This window comes from Peromyscus leucopus, chromosome 15, assembly GCF_004664715.2.
Source record: "Peromyscus leucopus breed LL Stock chromosome 15, UCI_PerLeu_2.1, whole genome shotgun sequence".
Taxonomy (NCBI): Eukaryota; Metazoa; Chordata; class Mammalia; order Rodentia; family Cricetidae; genus Peromyscus; species Peromyscus leucopus.
Window position 1 is genome coordinate 108211 of NC_051076.1, and position 23407 is coordinate 131617.

The 23407-nt window shown below is 39.4% G+C and overlaps 1 protein-coding gene across 3 annotated transcripts in view; it reads right to left on the reverse strand.

Annotated features, from left to right (window-relative positions):
- LOC114708345 (cotranscriptional regulator FAM172A-like) overlaps window positions 1-23407 on the reverse strand; it is a 149915-nt gene that overhangs the window by 65637 nt on the left and 60871 nt on the right. For all 3 annotated transcript variants that reach the window (XM_037211079.1, XM_037211081.1, XM_037211080.1), the window contains one exon: window positions 22938-23038. In XM_037211079.1, coding sequence (XP_037066974.1) covers window positions 22938-23038 — 101 coding nt within the window. The remainder of the gene's footprint in view (window positions 1-22937; window positions 23039-23407) is intronic.

Genomic DNA, 23407 nt, shown 5'->3' on the forward strand with positions numbered 1-23407 from the left:
GGCTGATTTTAGGTCAACTCAGCAGAGCTAGAGTCCCCTGAAAGGAGGGCGCTCAACTGAGAAAGGCCTCCGTAAGCTCCAGCTCTAAGGCATTCTCGTAATCAGTGACTAAAGGGGGAGGCAGAGCTCACTGTGGGTGAGGCCATCACGGGGCTGGTGGTGTGGGTTCTAGAAGAAAGCAAGCTGAGCAAGGATGTAAGCAGCATTGCTCCATGTCCTCTGAGTCAGCTCCTGCCTCCACATTCCTGCCCTGGTTGAGTTCCTGTCCTGACTTCCTTCAGTGATGAACTGTGATGTGGAAATGTAAGACAAACTCTTTCCTCCCCATGCTGCTTTGGTCATGGTGTTTCACCACAGCAACAGAAGCCTTGACTAGGACACACAGCTTGGACTCTCTGAGGCCTGAACAAGAAGGATACACATCTCAGAAAGACTATTGACTGTAAACATGCATCAGTTTCCCTGAACACAGCTGTTGAGTACAACACCCTGGGACGGGGCCTTCAGCTCGAATAGATGACCACAGGCAAGATGGGAGGACAACAGCTCTAGCCTGAGCTTTGCACCCGGTGACAGACTCAAATACTCAACCACAAAGCAAGAGCCAGGGCAAAACAACAGAACACCAATTAGAAAAGCCAAGTTACATTTGTTCAGTTTTAAAAATGCATTTTATGGTATACAGTGTTCAGCAATAGTCAAAGAAACAGCACATCAAATGAACATATTCTATTTTTTATTGGACGAAGAGTAAGATAAAACAAATGAAAACGTAAAATAAAACTTTGGAACACAGAACTAAAATTAATTTCTTTAAATGAGAGGTTGGGACTCCAACAGTCAGTCTACCTGACTACTGGACTACCCAGGTGCTGCATGGTATCCTGCAACCACAACCCCATCAAGGGACACTCAGAGCCAGTCTGCCTGCTGCCAAATCAGCACCCTATCCACCATACCACCTAGGACCTCATAGTATGCTGCAACCCAGAACTCCAGGTAGAGACCCCCAGAACCAGTCCACATCCACTTGTGCATCAGTCACCTCACCTACTACACTGCTTGGGAACAGCATATCATCTTATGGTCACAATACCAGGTAGAGATCCCTCCACCTACCAGGTTGCTGTGGAATGATGTGGCATCCTGGGGCCTCTATCCCCATAGTGACATTGTCTTAGTGTTCTATGGCTGTGAAGAGACACCACGACCAAGGCAACTTATAAAAGGAAGCATATCCTGGGGGCTTGCTTACAGTTTCAGAGCGTGAGTCCATGGCCATCATGTCATGGAGCAAAGTCAGGTAGGCATGGTGCCAGAGCAGTAGTGGAGAGCTCCCATCTGATCGGCAAGCTGAAGGCAGAGGGAGAGAGACTGGGCCTGGCATCATCTTTTGAAAACCTCAAAGCCCAACCACCAGTGACACACCTCCTCCAAAGAGGTCACACCTCCTAATCCTTCCTAAATAGTCCACCAACTGGGAACCAAACATTCAATTATATGAGCCTGTAGGGGCCATTCTCATTCAAACCACCATGGACATTTAGAGCCAGTCCTTCAATTAACCCACCTATGTGTCCCTAACACCATACAGGAACCCGCAGCCTGGCCTCAACCCAATTCACTTCTGCCTAAGGACTTTGGGGCATTCTGCTCCCTGCTCTCATGGAACACTGCTCACTCCCACTGTGACACTAGTTTCTGCCACACAGGGGCCATCATAGAACCCAGTGAGCCCTTCAGAGACTTCTGAAGATCAAGAAGGTATATCTTCTAACCCAAAAGAAGGTTTGACCTGAGGTCAGAAATTGCACCTACTCTAGCTGAGCTAGGACCACTTATGACACCCTACTGCCACATGAAAGAAGTGTGGACCCAAGACTTAACGCCAAACACCATTCAGTGGATTCAAAACACAAGTTGGAATAACAACAAACAAGGATTTGGCTACCCATACAACAAAGATGAGAACAGATATCCATACCAAGAAACACCATTAACAACCTACTTCACATGGTAACAACACAAACAACATGAATAACCCAAACAACATAACTCCTCCATGAATTAGTATCCCTATAGTAATACTACTGTGTGAGAAAAGTCAGTTAGTTGATACACAAGACAATGGTTTCTAAATAGCAATTAAAAATATGTTCAAGGGATTTAAAGAGGATATAAATAAAAAATGATGGAATGCACACTGAGAAAACATAAACTAGAAATAAATAATAAAAGGAATTCAAGATATGCAAATATAATTTAATAAATAAAGAAGATAGAATCCCTTTTTTAAAAAAACTAAATTGAAATAAAGCTCAAAACAAAAATCTCAGAAGTCTAATAAAAAGCCTAGCAGAAAGATTTGATAAAATAATGAATCAAGTGGAAGTAAGAATAACAGGTCTTGACCATGATGTAGAGAACATTAAATTTAATAAAAACAAAACAAATTAGAATATGAATATGCAGGAACTGTTGGACGGTATAAAAAAAAAATCAAACCCAATGTATGAAAACAAGTCAAAGACTCAAAAAACATTTTGCACAAAATCACAGACAAGAATTTCCCTAATTAAGGAATTAGATGCTTATTAAGGTATAAGAGGCACACAGAATACCTAATAGGACCAGGAAAGAAACTTCACACACCATGTAATAATCAAAAGATTAAATGTACACAACAAAGAAAAGTCATTGAACGGTACAAGAGAGAAAAACGAAGGCACGTATAAAAGTAGGACCATCAGAATGGCATCTAACTTTTCTATGGCAACTTTGAAAGCCAGAAAGGGGTGGGCTGGTATCCTGCAAGTTCTGAAAGACTAAAGATGCCAATGTAGCCTATCATAATGAACAAAACTATCTCTAGTAACGCAAGAAGAAAGAAGAACTTTCCATGATAAAAGCAAAGTTAAGGAATTTATGACAAATGAGCCACCTCTACAGAGGATCCTCAAAGGAAATCTTCAATCTGAAGAGACTAAACATATTCATGAGGCCACAAGGAATAAACAATTTCAGAGCATCTAATCAAGAGGTATAAGAAAACAAAATAGCACGAATGAACATTGTCCAATGTCTTAGTTAAAGTTTTTATTGCTGTGAAGAGACACCATGACACGGGTAACTCTTATAAAGAAAACATTTCATTGGGGTGGCTCACTTACAGTTTCAGAGGTACAATTCATTATCATCATGAGGAGGAGCATGGCAGCATGCAGGCAGACACAGTACTGGAGAAACAGCTGTGAGTCCTATATCTTCCAGGCAACAGGAAGTCGATTGACTGTGACACTGAGGGAAGCTTCAGCAAAAGAGAGCTCAAAGTCCACCCCTACCTACAGTGACACACTTCCTCCAACAAGACCATACCCACTCCAACCAAGTCACACCTCCTAACAGTGCCACTCTCTTTGGAGGCCATTTCCTTCCAAGCTACCACATTCAATTACAATTCTCAACAGGCTACCTTGCCAGAGACGAGGAACATCAGCCACCCATGGGCCTTCCCAACTCTCTAGCTTCCAACAGACCCAGTCCTCAGTTGTCCTTTGCCCCTCATCACTGTCCCAGCCCTCAACTCCTGCAGACAACCCCTTCCCAAGGGCCGGCCAGACCTGCCAGAAGATCAGGTAGGAAGCCCTTCTGGAACCTCCCCCACTCTCTCGGTGCCTTCACCCAAACTCTATCCCCAATTCCCCTACCCCTCATCACTATATTCCAGTCCCCAACTCCAGGGGAGACTCCCTGCTGCACTAGAAGACAAGCAGGCCACCTGCCCACAGACCTTCTCCACTCCCTCCACTGCCCCCCTCCAACAATATCTCCAATTCCCCATCCCCTCCTCTTTCGTGTGTACCAGTCTCCATCTCTGGCATAGAATCCCTGACGGATCAGAGGCCACACAGGCCACCAGAACTCCAGGTAGACCACCTTCCTAGCCCTCAATCTACTCCGCTCTCTCCACACATTATCCCCAACTGCTCTCCCTCCCTTGTTTCCAGGTCCCAGGCCCCAACTCAGGCAGAGATCCCCTGCTCTACAAGAGAGCACACTGGCCACCAGAAGTTCAGCAGCCAACTCAGGTAGAGACCCCCTGCTTAACCACAGACCACACAGGCCAGAAGACCAGAGAGGAAAGAGAAATCAAAGAAGAAATCACCCATCTAACAAAGACAAACCCAGAAATCAAAACTTAGACCTATAATCACTCCAAACCAAGATGTCTAAACACCAGCATAAGAACAAATCAATAATAGCCAGGATAATATGTCACAATCAGAACCCAGCTAATCTACTACAGCAAGCCAAGAATGTTCCAACACAACTGAAAGACAAGAAAAAGACCTTAAAAACAAATTTATAAACATAGAGGGCCTTAATTAAGAAATGAATGAATCCCATAATGAAATCGAAGAAAAGACAAACAAAAAAGTGGAGGAATAAATAAATCCCTTTAAAAGAAAAAAAAAAAAAAAGCCAAGAAAAATCAAACCTGGAAATGGAAATAGAAGCAACGGAAAAAAAAAAAAAAAAAAAAAAAAAAACGGGGTAGAGAGGGATTCTGGGTGTGGAAAATCTAGGCAAGCAAACAAGACCTATGGCTAAGGATGGAAGCATCACCAACACAATACAGTAGATAGAAGATAAAGTATCAGGCATTGACAAGACGATAGAATAAATAGATACATCCATCAAAGAAAAAGATACATCTAAAAATTCCTGACAAAAAAATATGCAGGAAATCTGGGACACTAGGAAAAGACCAAACTGAAGAATAATGGGAAGATAAGAAGGAAAATTCAGCTCAAAGACCCAGTAAATATTTTCAACAAAATCATAAAATAAAGTTTTCCTAAACACAGAGACGTCTACAAAGATACAAGAAGCATACAGAACACCAAATACATTGGACAAGAAAAGAAAGTCCCCTTAGCACATAATAAACAAAACACTAAACATACAGAACAAAGAAAGAATATTAAAAGCTGCAAGGGAAAAAGACAAAGTAACATATAAAAGTAGGCCTATTAAGATTACACCTGACTTCTCAATGGAGAATCTAAAAGCCAGAGGGCCTGAATAGATGTGCTGTAGACTCTAAGAGAGGACAGTTGCCAGCCGAGACTGTTATATCCAGCAAAACTTTCAATCACCACAGATGAAGAAAAAAGATATTCCATGATAAACTCAAATTCATATGATATCTACAAATCAAACCCTACAGATGATACTAGAAGAAAAACGCCAACCCAAGGAGGTTAACTACACCCATGAAAACACAGGAAATAAGTAACCTCACACTAACAAAAGCAAGAGAAGGGAAACACGTACACACACATGCATGCACACCCATGCAAGCATGCACGCACATCCATGCAAGCATGCACACACACCAACAGTCACTAGAACCAAATAACAGGAATCAACCATTGGTCATTGATATCTCTCAATATCAATGGACTCAATTCCCAATAAAAACAAGGTCCATACTGCTGTTACATACAAGAAACACACCTCAACATCAAAAATAGACATTACCTCAGAGTAAAGATTGGAAAAAGATTTTCCAAGCAAATGGACCTATGAACCAAGCTGGTATAGCTATTCTAATATATAACAAAATAGACTTCACATCAAAATTAATCAAAAGAGACAGGGAAGAACACTTCATTCTCAAAGAAAAATCTACCAAGAAAACATTTCCAATCCTTAATATTTATGGCCTGAATGCAGGGCACCCACATTTCTAAAAGAAACATTACTGTTTAAATCACACATCAACCATCACACATTGATAGTGAGAGATTCAATACCCAACTCTCAAAATAGACAGTTCATCCAGACAAAAACTAAACAGAGAAATACTAGAGCTAACAGATGTTATAAACCAAAGGGACCTAACAGGTATCTACAGAACATTTCATTCGACCACAAAAGAATATACCTTCTTCTCAGCACCTCATGGAACTTCCTCCAAAAATAAAACATACTCAATGGCAAAGCAAGTTCCAACAGGTACCAGAAAATTAAAATAACCCTCTGCATCCTATCATACCATCATAGATTAAAGCTAGACATGAACAACAACAGAAAGCCCATAAATTCATGAAACTGAAAAACTCTACTGAATTACCACTGGGTCAAGGAAGAAATAAAAAAAAAATTAAAGACTTTCTAGAATTCAATGAAAATGAATGCACAACATATCAAAAATTATGGGACACAGTGAAAGCAGTGCTAACAGGAAAGTTCATAGCACTAAGGGCCTGCATAAAGGATTTGGAGAAATCTCACACTAGCATCTTAACAGCACACCTGACAGCTGTAGAACAAAAAGAAGCAAACGCACCCAGGAGGAGTAGATGACAGGAAATAATCTAACAGAGCTGAAATCAATAAAATAGAAACAGAGAGAACAATACAAAAAAATCAAGGAAACAGAGTTGGTAAATCAACAAGATAGACAGACCCTTACCTAAACTAACTAAAAGGCAAAGAGAGTATATACAAATAAACAAAATCAGAAAGAAAAAAGGGGGCATAACAATAGGCAGAGGAAATTTAAAGAATCACTAAGTCATACTTTATAAAACTATATGCCACTAAATTGGAAAATCCAAAAGAAAGAATAACTTTCTCAATACATACCACTTACCAAAGTTAAATCAAGAACAGATAAACAATGTAAATAGACCTATAGCCACTAAGGGAATAAAAGGAATCATTAAAAGTCTCCCAAGCAAAAAAAGCTCAGAGCCAAAGAGTTTCAGCACAGAATTCTGCCAGACTTTTAAAGAAGTTAATGCAAATACTCCTCAAAGTATTCTACAAAACAGAAGCAGAAGGAACACCATCCAATTCATTTTATGAGGCCACAGTTGATACCCAAACCATATAAAGATTCAATAAAGAAAGAGAAATGTGAACCAATTTCTCTTATGTATTTAGTTACAAAAATAACAAATACTTGCAAACCAAATCCAAAAACACACCAAAAAGATCATCCACCATGATCAAGTAGGCTTCATCCCAGAGATACAGAGATGATTCAACATACAAAATTTGTCAATATAATCCACCATATAAACAAACTGAAAGGAAGAAAAAAAAGCACATAATCATCTCATTGAATTTGGAAAAAGCCTTTGACCAAATCCAACACCCCTTCATGATAAAAGTCTTGGACAGATCAAGGACACAGGGAAATACCTAAACATAATAAAGAAAATTTATAGCAAGCCTATAACCAATATCAAATTAAATAGAGAGAAACTCAAAGCAATTCTACTAAAATCAAGAACAAAACAAGCCTGTCCACTCTCTCTATATCTATTCAATATTGTACTTGAAATTCTAGCTAGATCAATAATACATCAAAAGGAGACGAAGGGGATACAAATTGGAAAGGTAGAAGTCACAGTATCACTATTTGCAGATGATACGACAGTATGCATAAGTGACCCTAGAAATTAAAATTCTATCAGGGAACTCTTACAGCTGATAAACACCATCAGTGAAGTGGCTAGATACAAAATTAACTCAAATATGCAATAGACCTTTATATACAAATGACAAATGGACTGAGAAAGAAATCCGGGAAACAACACCTTTCACAATAGCATCAAATAATACAAAATATCTTAGTGGAACTCTAACCAAGCAAGTTAATAACCTCTAATAACAAGAACTTCAAGTCTTTGAAGAAGATATAAGAAGATGGAAAGATCTCTTGTGCTCATGGATCTGTATGATTAACATAATAAAATGACCACCTTACCAAAAGCATTCTACAGATTCAATGCAATCCCCATTAAAATCCCAACACAATTCTTTACAGACCTTGAAAGAATAATACTCAACTTCATATGGAAAAACAAAAGACCCAGAATAGCTAAAGCAATACTGTACAATGACAGAATTTCCAGAGGTATCGCCATGCCTGACTTCAAGCTATACTACATAGTTACTCTAATAAAAACTGCAATGGTGTTGGCGTAAAATCAGACAGGTGGATCAATGAAATCAAATTGGAGACCCAGATGTAAATCTACACATCTATGGACACCTAATTTTGGACAAAGAAGGCAAAATTACACAATGGAAAAAAGAAAGCATCTTCAGGAAAAGGTGCTGGTCTTACTGGATGTCAGCAGGTAGAAGAATGCAAATAAATCTATGTCTGAACAAAACTAAAGTCCAAGTGGATCAAAAACATCAACCTAAATCCAGATTCACTGAACCTGAGAGAAGAGAAAGTGGGAAGTAGCCTTGAACACATTGGCACAGGAGACAACTTCTGGAACAAAACCCCAATAACACAGACACTAAGAATGACAATTAATAAATGGGACCTCATGAAACTGAAAAGCTTCTGTAAGGCAAAGGACACTGTCAAGAAGAAAAAGCAGCAATCTGCAGAATGGAAAAAGCCCTTCACCAAACCCACATTTGACAGAGGGCTAATTTCCAAAATATATAGAGAACTCAAAAAACTAGACATCAAAAAAACAAACAATCCAATGTAAAGATGGGGTACAGATCTAAACAGAGAATCCTCAACAAAAGAATCTCACACAGCCAGGATACACTTAAAGAAATGTTCACCATCCATAACCATCAGAGAAATGCAAATCAAAATGACTCTGAGATTCCATCTTACACCTGTCAGAATGGCTAAGATCAAAAACACTGAGGACAGCTTATGTTGGAGAGGATGTAAAGTAAGAGGAACACTCCTCCACTGTTGGTGGGAGTACAAACTTGCACAGCCACTTTGGAAATCAGTATGGCAGTTTCTCAGGATATTGGGAATCAATCTTCCTCAAGACCCAGTGATACCACTCTCGGGCGTATACCCAAAGGATGATTAATCATACTACAAGGACACTTGCTCAATTATGCTCAGAGTAGCATTATTCATAATACCCAGAACCAGGAAACAACCTAGATGTCCCTCCACTGAAGAATGGATAAAGAAAATGTGGTACATTTACACAACAGAGTATTACTCAGTTGTTAAAAACAATGACATTATAGGGCAGTGGTGGAGCATGTCTTTAGTCCCAGAACTCCGGGGCAGAAGCGGGTGGATCTCTGTGAGTTCAAAGTCACCCTGGTCTACAGAGTAAATTCCAGGACAGCCAGAGTTATACAGTGAAACTGTGTCTCAAAAAAAACAACCAAATAAACAACAACAACAAGACATGAAATTTGTAGGCAAATGGCTGGAACTAGAAAAAAATCAGCCTGAGTTAGGTAACCCAGACCCAGAAAGACAAACATGGTATGTACTCACTCATAAGTAGATATTAGTTGTTAAGTAAAGAATAGCCATGCTACAACCCACAGATCCAAAGAGGCTAAGTAATAAGGAGGGATCAATGGCAGATGCTTGGATCTCCTTGGGAAGGGTAAATAGAAGAGATTTTGAGGTAGACTGGGGGCCAGTGGGAATGGGAACATGAGGGATCAGGTGAGGAGGGTGGAGAGGAATAATACTGAAAGAGACGACTGGAAAAGGGGGCATTTCAGGAAGGTAGAAACCTATTCTAAGGGAAATTCTCAAGAATCTACACAGAGATTCCTAGTAATATGAGACACATAGCCTGAACTGGCCATTTCCTGTGACCAGGCAAGACTTCTAGTAGTGGGACTGGGACACCAACCCAGTCACATAGCCTTCGACTTATGGGATGTGCTGGGATTAAATGCCTAGCCCAACTGACATCAGAGAGGCTTCACACAGCAATTGATGGAAACAGATGCAGAGAGACCCACAGCCAAACATTAGGCCTAGCGCCAGGAACCCTGGCCAAGAGGAGAAAGGATTGTAGGAGCCAGAGGGGCCAAGGACACCATAAGAAAACCCACAGAATCGAAGAACCTGGGCTCTTAGGGGTTCACAGAGACTGCATGAACAACCAGGGAGCCTGAATGAGACTGACCTAGGCCCTCTGTATATAGTGACAGTTGTGTAGCTTGGTCTTCTTGTGGGACTCCTAACAGTGGGAGCAAGGGGCATGTGGCAGGGAGGGACTGGGAGGACAGGAGGGAGGGGAAACTTTGGTCAGGACGTAAAAAAAATAATAATAATTAGAAATATAATATAAAAAAATTAAATTAAATAATAATAATAAACACATGGCAAATAGAAGAAACAGTAGCTAAAGGTAAATGAATGATTAGGCAGGAATGCGATCAAGAAATATAACATCATACTGGTTCAATGTGAAAAAGCAACAGTGTGTCTGTCTTCAAATAATTACAGAAGATGCGGGAAGTGATGAAGCCGTATCTCTGCCAAGACCACCTTGGCTTTAGAACTTGACAAACCTATGCAGCATCATGGTAGAATCATATTGAGTATTCACTATAATGATAAATGCACTAACTTCTTAGAAGTGACTGGAACACTAGTAACATGCCTCTTATTTTTCAGGCTGCATCTCCCTCCAACAGTAGCATCTGAGAAGGAATTTCCAGGGAATGTATTCTGCCCGACCGTCAAGTTATACAATGTACTACTGCCACCAGCCTTATCATAGAACACAAACTTCAGTGACTGAAGGGACAGTCACTGGCTATAATAGAAAAGAGAGGCTGGCTACATGCCTATCATACTATTCTGGGCTGAAATATAGACCAACCTTGTTTCTATGTGGAAAGATATCACACAGAATAGAACGGTGGGCACTGTGTGGGGTCTTATAGCACTCTGACAAATCGATATCCTAGTGGGAGCTGGTCAGATGACTCAGTGGGTAAAGTCATTTGCCACCCACTAATGCAAGTCTGGTGACCTGAGCTCTATCCCTAGAACTCAAATAAATGTGGCAGGAGAGAGCTACACTGTAAAATATTATCCTCTGGCCTCCCCATGCACACTATGGCACATGTGCCTGGACACATCATTAATATATGTGCAATAACAGATCATTTTAAAATTCCATCTTGGAGTGATCACTCTCTCGTTAATTCTAAATCCTATGAGTCAACTTGGCAGGCCCACACGTGCAAATATTTGGTAAGACATTATTGTGGGTGTTTTCTGTGGGGAACGGTTTCTTGATGTGATTTACAACTAACTTGGTAAGTTTTGAATAAAACAAATATCCATATCATGGTGGGCTTCACACAATCAGTTGAAAGCCTTAACAAAATGAACTTGCGCCCCTTGCAAAGAAGAGAAGGCAGAGGAGAAAACCCCTTTAAATCTTGCTGTTAAATTCAGATTGTATCTCTTCACTGAGTCTCCACAGAAAACAACCCCCCAAGGTTCTCTGTTTCTCTCCTACCCACCCCCCTTTCTCGTTGTGTGTGTCTGTGTGTTCTGACACACATACAGGCATCCAACAAGATTCTGTTTCTCTAAGGAACCCTGACTCCCATCTACCCATATAGCCACAGTGTGTTAGGCTCTCCTCTCCTGACACATCTAGTAAAGGGAGAAGATATATAAAGAAGTAATAAATATAAAACATTGTGCATGCTGGAGGAGAACTGCTTTAAGAGCACATATGAGACATGAAGGCTAGAGGGGCCATTCCATCCTACACAAATCAAAGAAACCATTATTAAAGGTTGAACTAAACCTGAAAGATCAATAAATACCCTCAGACTGATGGGGTGGTAAAACATACAGCTTAGCACCACATGCTCTTTGCCTCCGAACAGCACCAGAGATATAAAACAGCATGATATATTTTTTTAAAGAGTTAGTAGGTTTATATACCTCAAACATAGGGTGAGCTGGTATTGGGCAAGAAAAGGAAGTAAAAATACCATAGACAGAAAGGGTGAAACAAGAGAATTCACATCTCTGAAGGTTTAGAAGTCCATGACCAGGGTGCAGGCTAATTTGGTTCTCATTGAAAGTTTTTTTGTTTGGGGATTTAATATCCTTCTGTCTGTCCATCCCCTACTCCCACATGTATAGTTCCCTTCTCACTGTCCCACAGGGCCATTCTCATGGTTCACACATGGAGAGAAAAACCTCTTTGCCACTGGATCAGGACCCAGCACTGTGTCCTCATTTAAGTCTACTCAGCTCTTGAACACCATCTCTAAACACAATTTCAAGAAAGATTACATTTTTGAATTTGAACTTGGGAACACAATTCAGTACAGAACAGTAAGAAATACAGTAAGTTAATTAAGAGATTATGTAACCTGAAGCTAATTAATGCAAATGAAGATAGGGAACAACAGTATGTTAAGAAGTTAAAATGACAAGATGTAGCAATTATCAAGGTCTGAAGGAGTGACATTTTTGACTTAAATATTGGAATGAATGATAGTACTAACCATCTAAAAAGAACAAGCAAGTTAATGTTCACATAAAATCCCAGACATCGTACTCTAAAAATGTAGGTCCAGTGGCAAGCAAAGTGAGAAGTCAGAATGAAAGCAGGATTACTGAGGATTCCAACATCACTGAAGGGTCTGAGATCTGATTATCCACCGCTAAGAGGCTAATCAGCTTATTACTGTTCTGTGCATGCTGGCATAGAACAGAGCTTCTGGGTCAAAGACAATGAATCAAAATGAAGGGAGCTTATTAATCATAGCACAGCACCAGCTTATTTGCACTGGCTCCCTAGCCCCTAACTTCCATGAGGGTAATATAACTAAACCCAGAGAGAAGCTGTAGCAGGAATGCAACCCTTGGGAGTCTTTCTTATGGTGACTACTACACAAGCCTGCTCTTTGTCATTCAAGGATGCTCATTTACAACTATAACTGGCAAATGGTTCAAGAAAACAGCAGGCCTAGTATTTTCTTGTTGTTTGGTGGTAGTGGTGTCAGAGGATTTTTGAGACAAGGTCTCATTCTATCCTAAGCTGGTTTTCAATTTACTACACTGCCCTAGCTGGCCTCAACTTTATGGCAGTCCTTTGGTTTCTTCCTCCCAAGTGCTAGGCTTAGAAGCATGAGCTACAGTGCTCAGCTAAAACCTTGTATTCTTGGCTGATACAAGAAGACAGAGAAAGCATGGGAGATACATAGTGGGTATCTATCACAACACCTACCTAGCTATGCTCTTCCCTCCAGAATCCCAAATACAACCAACCAGCAACCATACCCCTACGCGCCAGGTATCCTAGACAGGGCTTCTATTATGGTGATGAAGTACCAAGACCAAAGCAACATAGGGAAGGAAGGGTGAAAGCAGTTAGGACAGGAACTCAAGCAGCACAGAAACCTGGAAGCAGGAGGTCACAGAGGAGTGCTGCTTACTCACTTGCTCTTCGTGGTTTATTCAGCCTGCTCTCATATAGCACCCAGGACTACCAACTCAGGGATGGCACCACCCGAAATGGGCTGAGCCCTCCCACACCACTAAGAAAATGTCCTATAGGTCTGCCTTATGGATCTTATGGAAGCATTTTCTCAATGGAGGTTCCCTCCTCTCCGATGACTCTATCGTGTATCAAGCTGACATAAAGCTAGCCAACACAGAAGGAAAAAAAGAAAAGGGATCTCTACAGTGTGAGACCAAAATGAGCCATCTTAGAAATATGACCAAAATGCTTTCACCCAAAAACTAAGGCCTAAGATTTCTCCTTCTAGGAATAGGCCAATAGTTACTGAAACCAGTCAGTTCAGATTCCAGAAATCAGGAGTGTAAAAGCACAGAGTCCCAAGGTAGTCATGAGGTAATGCCTGCTGGACTATGGAAAGTCCTCTCCCTGGTTTCCAGAGTAATTGACCACAGAAGTGTCCCCACCTGATGGCAGCCAATGAGAAATGGTGGCGGGCAACCACTGCCTTAGAAGTAAGATTAAGCCATGATTTCTAGAAAGCCCCTAGAAGCAAGCCAATCAGAATTGTACCCATACTAGCACCCCTAAATGATGTAACCTTGTGATTTTTTTCCCTTTAAAAACTGAGCTTGCAGACCTGTGGGCACTTCTCCAGCCTCCACTGCGTTGGATGTATTGGACGAAGTCCCTGCCTAGGCTTGTATTGCTTTTGGATATCCAGAATTAAACCTTGCTTTTGCATTCCGGCATGCTCGTCTTTGGTGGTCTCTCTGGGGGTCACGATCTGGGCACAACAATAGAAATAGAATAAACTAGGGAGGGGATGTGGCTGAGAGGTTGACTATTCGCCAAGCATCTGTAAGGGCCTGCCTTTGACTCCCAGCACAACAGAATTAAAGAAATCATCTTCTTTTTAAGGCTTGGGTTAATCTGTCTGCACGTGGATATGCACGTACACTGGAAGGGACATGCAAGTGACAGTGGAGGCCAGGGAAATCTTTGGGTTCCTGGAGGTGGAATTACAGGCATCTGGGAGCCACCTAATACCGATGCTGAGAAACCACACTTGGATCCTCTGTGAGAACAGAGTGCTCTGACCTACTGAGCCACTACTCCAGTCTAAGCACAGTCTTTAAAGATAAATGGCTAGAGCGAGGCTCTCACCCCAGAGAAAACTGTGCTCTGCACTTATAAACTTGGTTTCCCAGCCTCCAAACGTTTCTTCATTGTACCTGGACTGAACATTTAGACTGTCATCATTCCCTCAACAACATCGTACAACTCTTACACAGCATTTATATTGCATTAATGTTAAAAGAAATCAAGAGATGACTTAAGGTAGACAGGAAGATCAATACAAGTTTTATACAAATACAATCCCATAAAATGCTGGGGATTCAGCATGCCAAAGGATTACTAAATTCCAAATCCTAGTATTGGAAGAGTACAACAGAAAACAGCATTATGCAAGAAGTAAGTAAGAGCTATCAGTGCCAATGAGCTAGTCTCACTCACAAAACCAGAACCTTCTTCCCATTTCCGTATCTTAATCCTTTCCCTTAGTATTTAATTTTGAAACTTTCAGATATGCAGAAAAAGCAAAGAGTAGTAGCATAAACAACTTTATACTTATTCTGTACTCTATTAAAAAAAACTGTTAACATTTTACCACGTAGGCTTTTTTAAATTCATTGTTTTATTTATTTTTTTTTTTTTAAACAGAGTCTCTGGCCTTGAAGTAACAAGTCTATGGCTTCAACCTTTCAAGTGCTGGGATAACTGTTCCAAATACAGCTAGGCTTCTTTTTATTTTTGTATTTTTCCCTCTTTTTAAAGAAGCACTTAAAAATAACCTTCATGCATCATGACTCTCTCCCTAAATAGTTTATGTGTATCTCCTAAGAATAAGTACATTCGCCTACATTATCATAATGTCTTTATCTCACTAAAGGAAATTAACAGTCTTCCCCAAATGCTCCTGCTTTAAAACTTCATGGTATTAGTTTTTGAGACAAAAGCCTCCTGGCTTTTGTAAGTATTCTTGTTTATATTCATATACTAGTGCTTCCTTACTGTTTTCTTAAGGAGATTGACAGCTAGAGCCCTACTTTAAAGTTGCATTTTTTCACTCTTATAATCGCAGGACATCTATAAAATGATGCTTTACTTACTACTATACACACTCTCTCACGTCCTTTCCTCTAAAGGAATTAACAATAATTGATGACCCTTATCTGAATCAATTATTTCGTTGAGACATATATATATTGCTGCTCTATTACTGGTTTACAAATTAAACAACACAATTTAGTATCTCAACATTTATAACAAACCCTGGGCATCTCTGTAATTGCAGGGCTGGGGAGGCAGAGCCAAGTGGAGCCCTGGAGATCACTGCCCTGCCATTCTAACTAAATCAATCAGGTCCAAGTTCAAAGGAAGACCCTGTCTCAAAATTAAGTTGGGGGGCAATTGTGAACGACATCCATCGTTGACCTCTCGCCTCCACAAGCATGCTCACATGCACCTACAAGCACATGTACACACACGCGCGCGCGCGCAATTACAACAGAAGCCTTGGTGGGTTCTATTCGTTTCTCTACTACAGGTTTCAGAATCCAAGTGTCTATCAGCGGTACTCTTAACTGGACTGTAGAAAACGTCTACTTCCAACAGACTGGTAAAACCCATGTACTGCAATGGTAAGACTGAGAAACAGTTCTTGCTTGCTATCTGTTGGGGGACCACCCTTAGTTACTAGAGGCCTCTCTGGACCTTGCACAGAAGCCCCTGGAGCTCCGTTCCAGCAACAGAGTACTGAGTCCTTGTCATGCTTGTACACTAAATCTAGTTCCTTTCCCTGTTCTCATACCAAAGGAAAAATGCCTGTCTGTTAAGATATTAGCAAGTAACACTCTAATGGGACTTAGAGTAATTGCCTACACTCCCGCCAAGAATATGTGAAAGGCCCTGATTCTGTAAAGCCTCATCAACACTGTAAGTGAGGTTAAACAAAACTTCACATGTTTAAAATGATTCGAATGTCTTTCTTTACGAACTACTTATTCATGACTTTTATCCATTGGTGAGTTTAGGAGGTGTGGGGGAGCCGCCTTTGGGGCTAATTGTTTTCTTTCTTTCCTTTTTTTTTTTTTTTTTTTTTTTTTTGCTATGTTGGCTATTTTATTGTTAGTTTTTAGTTTATCTTATTCTTCTGAAGCTTTAAAAGACTAGCAGTCTTGAAGCTTTCTTGCAATCTAACTAACAAAATATTCTAAGCTGACGACTCGTTTCTTGCTTCAAGCTAGAATTAGACATTTCTCTTAAAAACTCAGATTGCTTTAAAGCAGTGGTTCTCAACCTTCCTAATGCTGTGACACTCTAATACAGTTCCTCATGTTGTGGTGACCCTCAATCATACAATCATTTCATTGCTACTTTGTAACAATAATTTTGCTGTTATAAATCACAATGCAAATACCTGATATGTAGGATATCTGATATGTGACCCCCATGAAAGGGTCATTCAACACCACTGGTTTATTGCTGCTGTTTTAAAGTAAAGGGGTTTTTTCGTAAACAAATTTTTATTTAATGAATTTGACTCAGTTGCTCTTCATTCATCCAGGTCACATGGGTTTAGGATTTCTCTCCCAAAGATGCTCAGTCCGGTGAAGTAAAGAGTATTTTAAATAACATAATTTCTAGGGTGCTGTTTCAAGACAATCATCAATACTATGGACCTGGTACACATTGTCTAAGTTCTTAATTCACATGAAATTCATTCTGGTGCATGCTGTAATGAAGTGTCAGATTATATATTCTATAGATGACTATCTACTGAAGCAGAACGTCGTTTTCCTCTCGTGTCTTACGACTGCAGCTGACAGACTTGCTGCATTCTCCAAATGCAGCTGTGCCTCCCTCCACTGCTGGACTTCACTACATACCTGTTAGAGTTTAACTGCTCTACACACCTGGTCTCATGTCCATGGCAGACTGCTTTCAAGAAACAGAAAATTATTCCAGAGTAGATTTTTCCATTCTAAAATGTCTAATTACTAACGTCAGTCTAGACACAGCATTCCCTGTACAAATGTGTGCCCAAGTGAGGCGAAGTCAAAGAACTGTTTACCGCTTCAGGGCCTACGATTATTTCCACTGTGGAAAGATAACCTTGGTGTTAGTAATCATAAGGAGACAATGGACACAGAAAGGCATGGAATTAAACTACTTTATCAGTAACCAAGGTAACTACAAAATATCCTTAAAGTAATAATTTCTATTTTTTCTTCCATGTTCCAAAAAATGACAAACTAAGGGAATATAAACCGATATCACAAGGGCCTACTTACTGATTCCTCAGAGCAGTACAAATAATACTTACGCCTATGTCATATGCGGGCAAATATGACTCTGTACAGCAACACAGGTCTGATGGAGCTAGAACAAGAACCCAGGGCTCGTGGTAGCCAATAAAAGCCCAAATGATATTCATATTATGGAATTTATATACTTATGTGGATTGCATTCAAATATGAGTATTAAAATAATAATAATTTGCATTGTTCCTGACTTTAAGCTGTTCATTATGTACACCTCAATATAGCCATCAAATAACCTATAAGATCTAACTGCCTTACAGTCTTTAATAAATCCTATTTTAGTGTAATTTTTTTCAATTATTTTCCACTATTTTGCAAAAGATTTTACCAGCTTAGGTTGGGGTAGGGAGGGATTTGTGATCTTAGTTGCTTCTGCTGGTATTATACTATCCCTTAATAAAAAGCCAAACTTGTAAGATTACCTAATTGCTGGTGTTTTATTATGAACGCTGACAATTTATTGATTCTTACAGAAGCTATAAAGATACATATTATAGAAAATACAAAGGCCTAAAATAGGCAAGAAAACGAAATTTCCCTTTCTAATTCTATTGGTTAATAAGTTCCATATTTAACAGTGACTCAGTACTGACACAGAAGAGAAGTTTGGGGAAATCTCCCAGGTTACAAACAGCCTCTGCCATCCGTTTACTACTTAGCATGAGAGCCTTTCCATCTTGACTGAGTCTCACAAAAATGTTATTGCTTAACATTCAATTCCTATCCACACACTAGGGACTTTTGTTTTATACATAATCCTTCCCAACGAGACTTCTTCCTATGTAAGCTGATGGCCTCTTTCTAAATTTAAACTACCAAAACTCATTAAATGCTATGTATTTTTCAAGCCATATGTGGGTAGCACAAAAATCTATACATATTAGCACAAGCATTTGTTTGACTACAAAAATGTAACTGTAAATATACAGCATTCTTTTTTGTATTATGACACTATATTCAGAAATGAACTGACATCTCAGTTTACTTACATAATAAGTTTAACTTATATAGAAATGATAGACCATTTCAGGAACAGGTCTTAAAACCAGCTTATGATGAATGACTTGGGATTGTCTCCTTAAGAGAGAAACAGACATAAACTAAAACACATAGTAGCTCTCAGCTAAAGACAAAACTCAGTATTCAATAAGGAAACAGTCAAAAATACAAGGGTTTTCTTTTCTTTTAGAATTCTGTTGGAATTTTATCAGAGCTACTGCGGAAAGTAACAGTGGGAGTACAGTCCATCTAAACCCTTCCCACGGTCACTGCCCAGAAAGGAGAACTGTCGGCGCGGCTGCCCAGCTCTGCCCGGGCTGCTCTGTGCAAGGCTCTTCCTGTAGCTGGAGATTTCACTCCACAGAAGATGCTTACTGTTCCTAGGACTTCCATAGAAAGGGTTACTGGAACCTGGACAGTTACACAATTACTTGCACTTTCGAAATTATCATGATGAAAGTCTGATGCCTGACCATGAAGGTTATAGTGAACTTTACTTTCCAAATAAGCTTAAGCAACAGATAGTTTGAAATTTATAGATATTTAATAGGAACAGAAACAAATACTATTTTTAAATTTTGGCTACAGGAATGGTAAAAAAACATTTAACTTCCTTTCTTCTAATAAGAAATATAATCATTTTGTTTAAATTCCTAAGATTAGAATTTCACAAAATCCATAGACCACAATTTATATACATTTGCATAATTCTAATTTATTATTCACCAAATATCATAAAAACACAACTTGTATAAAATACTTAAAATACACAAAAAATAAATATAGGGGCCGAAGAGATGGCTCGGTGGTTAATAGCATTTGCTGCCCCTTTGGAGGACCCAGGTTCCATTTCCAGCACTCACAACTGCCTGGAACTCCAGTTCAAAAAAATCCGAAGTCCTCTTAGGGCCTCTGCAGGCACCACACCCACATAGTTCACATACACCCGTATAGGCAAAACAACCAGACACATATAATTAAAACAATAAATCTGATAGATAAATAAATAATAAACAAAATAAAGGAAGTGATGAGTGGTAAGCACTGTAGGAGGAAGGTCTTGTAGGCGTCAGTTCTCTCCCCCACCAGGGGTCTACCCGGGTCCTGTCACCAGCAGAACTATCGTGATGTTTTTCTTGTTGTTATTTAAATTGTGCTCGACAGCAATGACCTTGAAGTTTCCTTAGATTACTTTTATATGAAACAGGAGAGGAGGAAAGGCAGGGTAGGTGGAACAGCATGAAAGGAAAGAAAGACTCCAACAGCAGGATGAGAAGGCAGCCATCAGAACTGGGTCTGTGGTAAGGGCGGAAGGACCTCTCAAAACAACTTCCGCAGAAATGGAATTAATCAGTGAGAAGTGGGTCTGCAGACACGTGGATTATACGATTACTCCAAACACGCTATTCATACAGTGACAACTGTGTCACTATCGACATATAACTAGACCTTAAACAATTCATTACTTACATACAGGAAATGGAATTCAGTTAGAAATCTTCTATAGCAAAGCATCAATGAAACATGAAGCCAAAGGCAAAGTGGCCTAAACAAACCCTGTAATGAGAAAACTTTCCCTTGTCCATTCCAGGTTTTCTGTTATACTAAATTCTATGTGAACAAGTTATATCTGCTTTCAATCAACATACTAGGAAAGAAAATGGATTGGTATGTGATTCCCATGGATTTGCTGATCTGCAAAACACTGACTTAAGCAAATAGTGATTTACGAAATGTTACAGGTTAGCCTGTATTCACATATTTGGGGATATTTATGTATATAAATGTAAAAACAACTAAAGAAACAGAGGCCATGAATTTGACAGAGAGCAAGGGGGAATACACGGGGGGGAAAAGTGAAGAGGGGGAAGGGAAGGGAGAAAATGATGTAATTGTATTTTAATTTAAAAAAAAACTTAAAGAAATGCATTAAAAATGAAATGCTGTGAGTTTTGTTACCACTTAGGAGAAAAGAAGCTATACTAGTGGAATTTTGTCTTATTTCTATTTATTTATTATTTGTTTATTTAGTGGGGGGAAGTGAGGGTGCCACAAGAGTATGTAGAGATCAAAAGACAACTTGAAGGAGTCAGTTCTGAGAATCAAACTCAGATAATCAGGCTCAGCAATAAGCCTCAACCTGCTAGTCCACCTCTCCACCAGCTCATTACGTTGAATTACATTGATTTTGACATGAATGATGAAGGATACAGTTTTAAGCAATAGGAAGCAGAAGGTTAAGAAAAAATACAGGTATATGCCAAGTATGGTAAGACACACTCGCTATGGAAGTACTAGGGAGGCTGAGGCTGAGGAAGAAGATTCCAACTTCAAGGCCAGCCTGGGCTGCACTGTGTGTTTGAGGTCAGCCTGAACTACAAAGTAAGATCTTCATTGTCTCAGAAGAACACACACACACACACACACACACACACACACACACACACAAAAGAAAAAAAGAAAAGAAAAAACATCCCATAAGGTTATGTTTGTAGAATAACAACATGTGTAAAGGAGCTGCTGAACATGGATTATAGAAAGGAATAAAACGTCAGTGCCATTTACACACACACACACACACACACACACACACAGAGCACTTGTCTAAGACTATTATTGTATGGTTATTTTATAAGGAAAACACCATCAGTTTGCAGTATATAATTCAAGTGGAAACAGGCAAGCACTTTAATGTGAGCAGAAATTATCCTGGTCTCTGAATACATTTAAATCACAACTATTAAACAAGAATATATGCAACAACAATTACGAAAGAGAGACAATAAATTTGAAAAAGAGCAAGAGAAAATACATAAGAGGATTTGAATGGAAATAGGGAAATGGTGCAATTATATTACCTCAAAAAAAAAAAAAAAAAAAAGGTGGAAGTGACGAAGGTTTAACCCTGAAATTACCTTGTCCCCAAAAACCACGTTAGCCTGCACAGTCTTCAGGCTGCTGCCATAAGAACCAGACTACTAGGTCAGAAAACAGGCAGCAGGAGCTTCAGATACTCATCCACTCCTCTTCCCTCTCAGATCCCTGAGATTCATGATGGACAGGCACAGGTGAACACTGAACACAGGGAAATGCTAAGGAAAGGCAAGCTTAGCCAATCTGGTCTCATGGAAGTCCACAAGTAAGCCTGCCACCTTGGCTACCACTGTAGAGAAGGGGAGACTGTCTTTATTATCTTGAGTACATACAAATCTGCTGAGTATCTTGGAAGGGAACACAATCCTCTCCACCCTTAAAGCCTGCAAGAACATAATACAATGTCCCTGTAAAGAGACTGTAGAACAGAAAGTCAAAACTTGTGCTCAGACATGCAGAAATGCAAGAGACATAAGAAAAAATGTTTCACCGTATTTGATTTCTTCTTGCTACACAATGTCCTCCATGTTATTTTTTAACCAAAGAATATATTTTTCACTACTTTATTAAAAGGCCAATATAAATCAAAAAATTCCTGCTTTTCCTTAGGAAAAAAGTAGTTGTCTAGTAACATATTAAACAAATGTATCTATCTATGTTTTACTAAAAATATGTAATATTAAATAAGTGAAATATTCAGCTGATAAACATTCACCAAAATGACAAATGGCACTTTTCTTCTGGTGAGACCATGTAAGATGCCCAACTTTAGAAGGCCGACTATGCTATCAATCCAAAGGGAAAGAAGGGTGAGTTAATCTCGACATCCTAATAGTGATCATAACACAAATAAAGACTTAAAAGTAAGCCTCATTTTCCTGGCACACTAGAATATTTAACCTTTTAAAAATATTACCCAAAGCTGGGCGGTGGTGGCGCACGCCTTTAATCCCAGCACTCGGGAGGCAGAGGCAGGCGGATCTCTGTGAGTTCGAGGCCAGCCTGGGCTACCAAGTGAGTTCCAGGAAAGGCGCAAAGCTACACAAGAGAAACCCTGTCTCGAAAAACCAAAAAAAAAAAAAAATATTACCCAAAGAGGGTAAAATTTGGCGTGAATTTCTTTTTCCATGTAGATGACTTATTGGAAAATACCAAAGTCATATGAAGGATGTTCAGTATAAGCAGAAGCTTTCAAATTAAGAATGTACTTCTAGTAAATGACTGATATACCAAATACAAAGAAGAAAAAGCATTTTAAAAGTCATTTTTTTTAGAAAAAGAGCATGTGAACTGCTGAACCTTCCAAACCAATGCTCCAGGTACTTCAAATTGAAAATGCACTAAAACAATATCTATGTCATACCTCAACCTTCAAATTGGAAAATGCAAAACAGTGATATCCTTGACCTACCTCACCCAGAGCTTCGTATCTTTTCTGGTTCCATCTGTGTAAGTCTTCTCGGTAGTTAAAAACAAATGGTTCCCCAGTTTTTATGTGTCTTAACTGCCCCTCTAAAAGACAACAAGCAATATTTCAATGATTTAGAATATATTTTAAATAATATGGAACTTACAATAAATAATGTCTGATAAAAATAACTGTCTTAAATACTTGCTTTCTCCCTAAATTTTTGTCTTCAAATGCCAATATGACATAAACCTATTAACAATATAAAAGAATGGTCCCTAGTCCTTATCTTCATCTCAATATTTTCAAGTAAACTGACACTACTTTAAGGGCACTATGGATAAGAACTGCTACCAGACAATGTCATAAGCATGGTCCAGGCTTGAAGAAGTTTAGAGGCCACCTAAGTACAAATGTTGAAAGTCTAAGCAACTTTTCAGAAAGTCAGACAAGAATCAAAGAAAGCCAGCAAT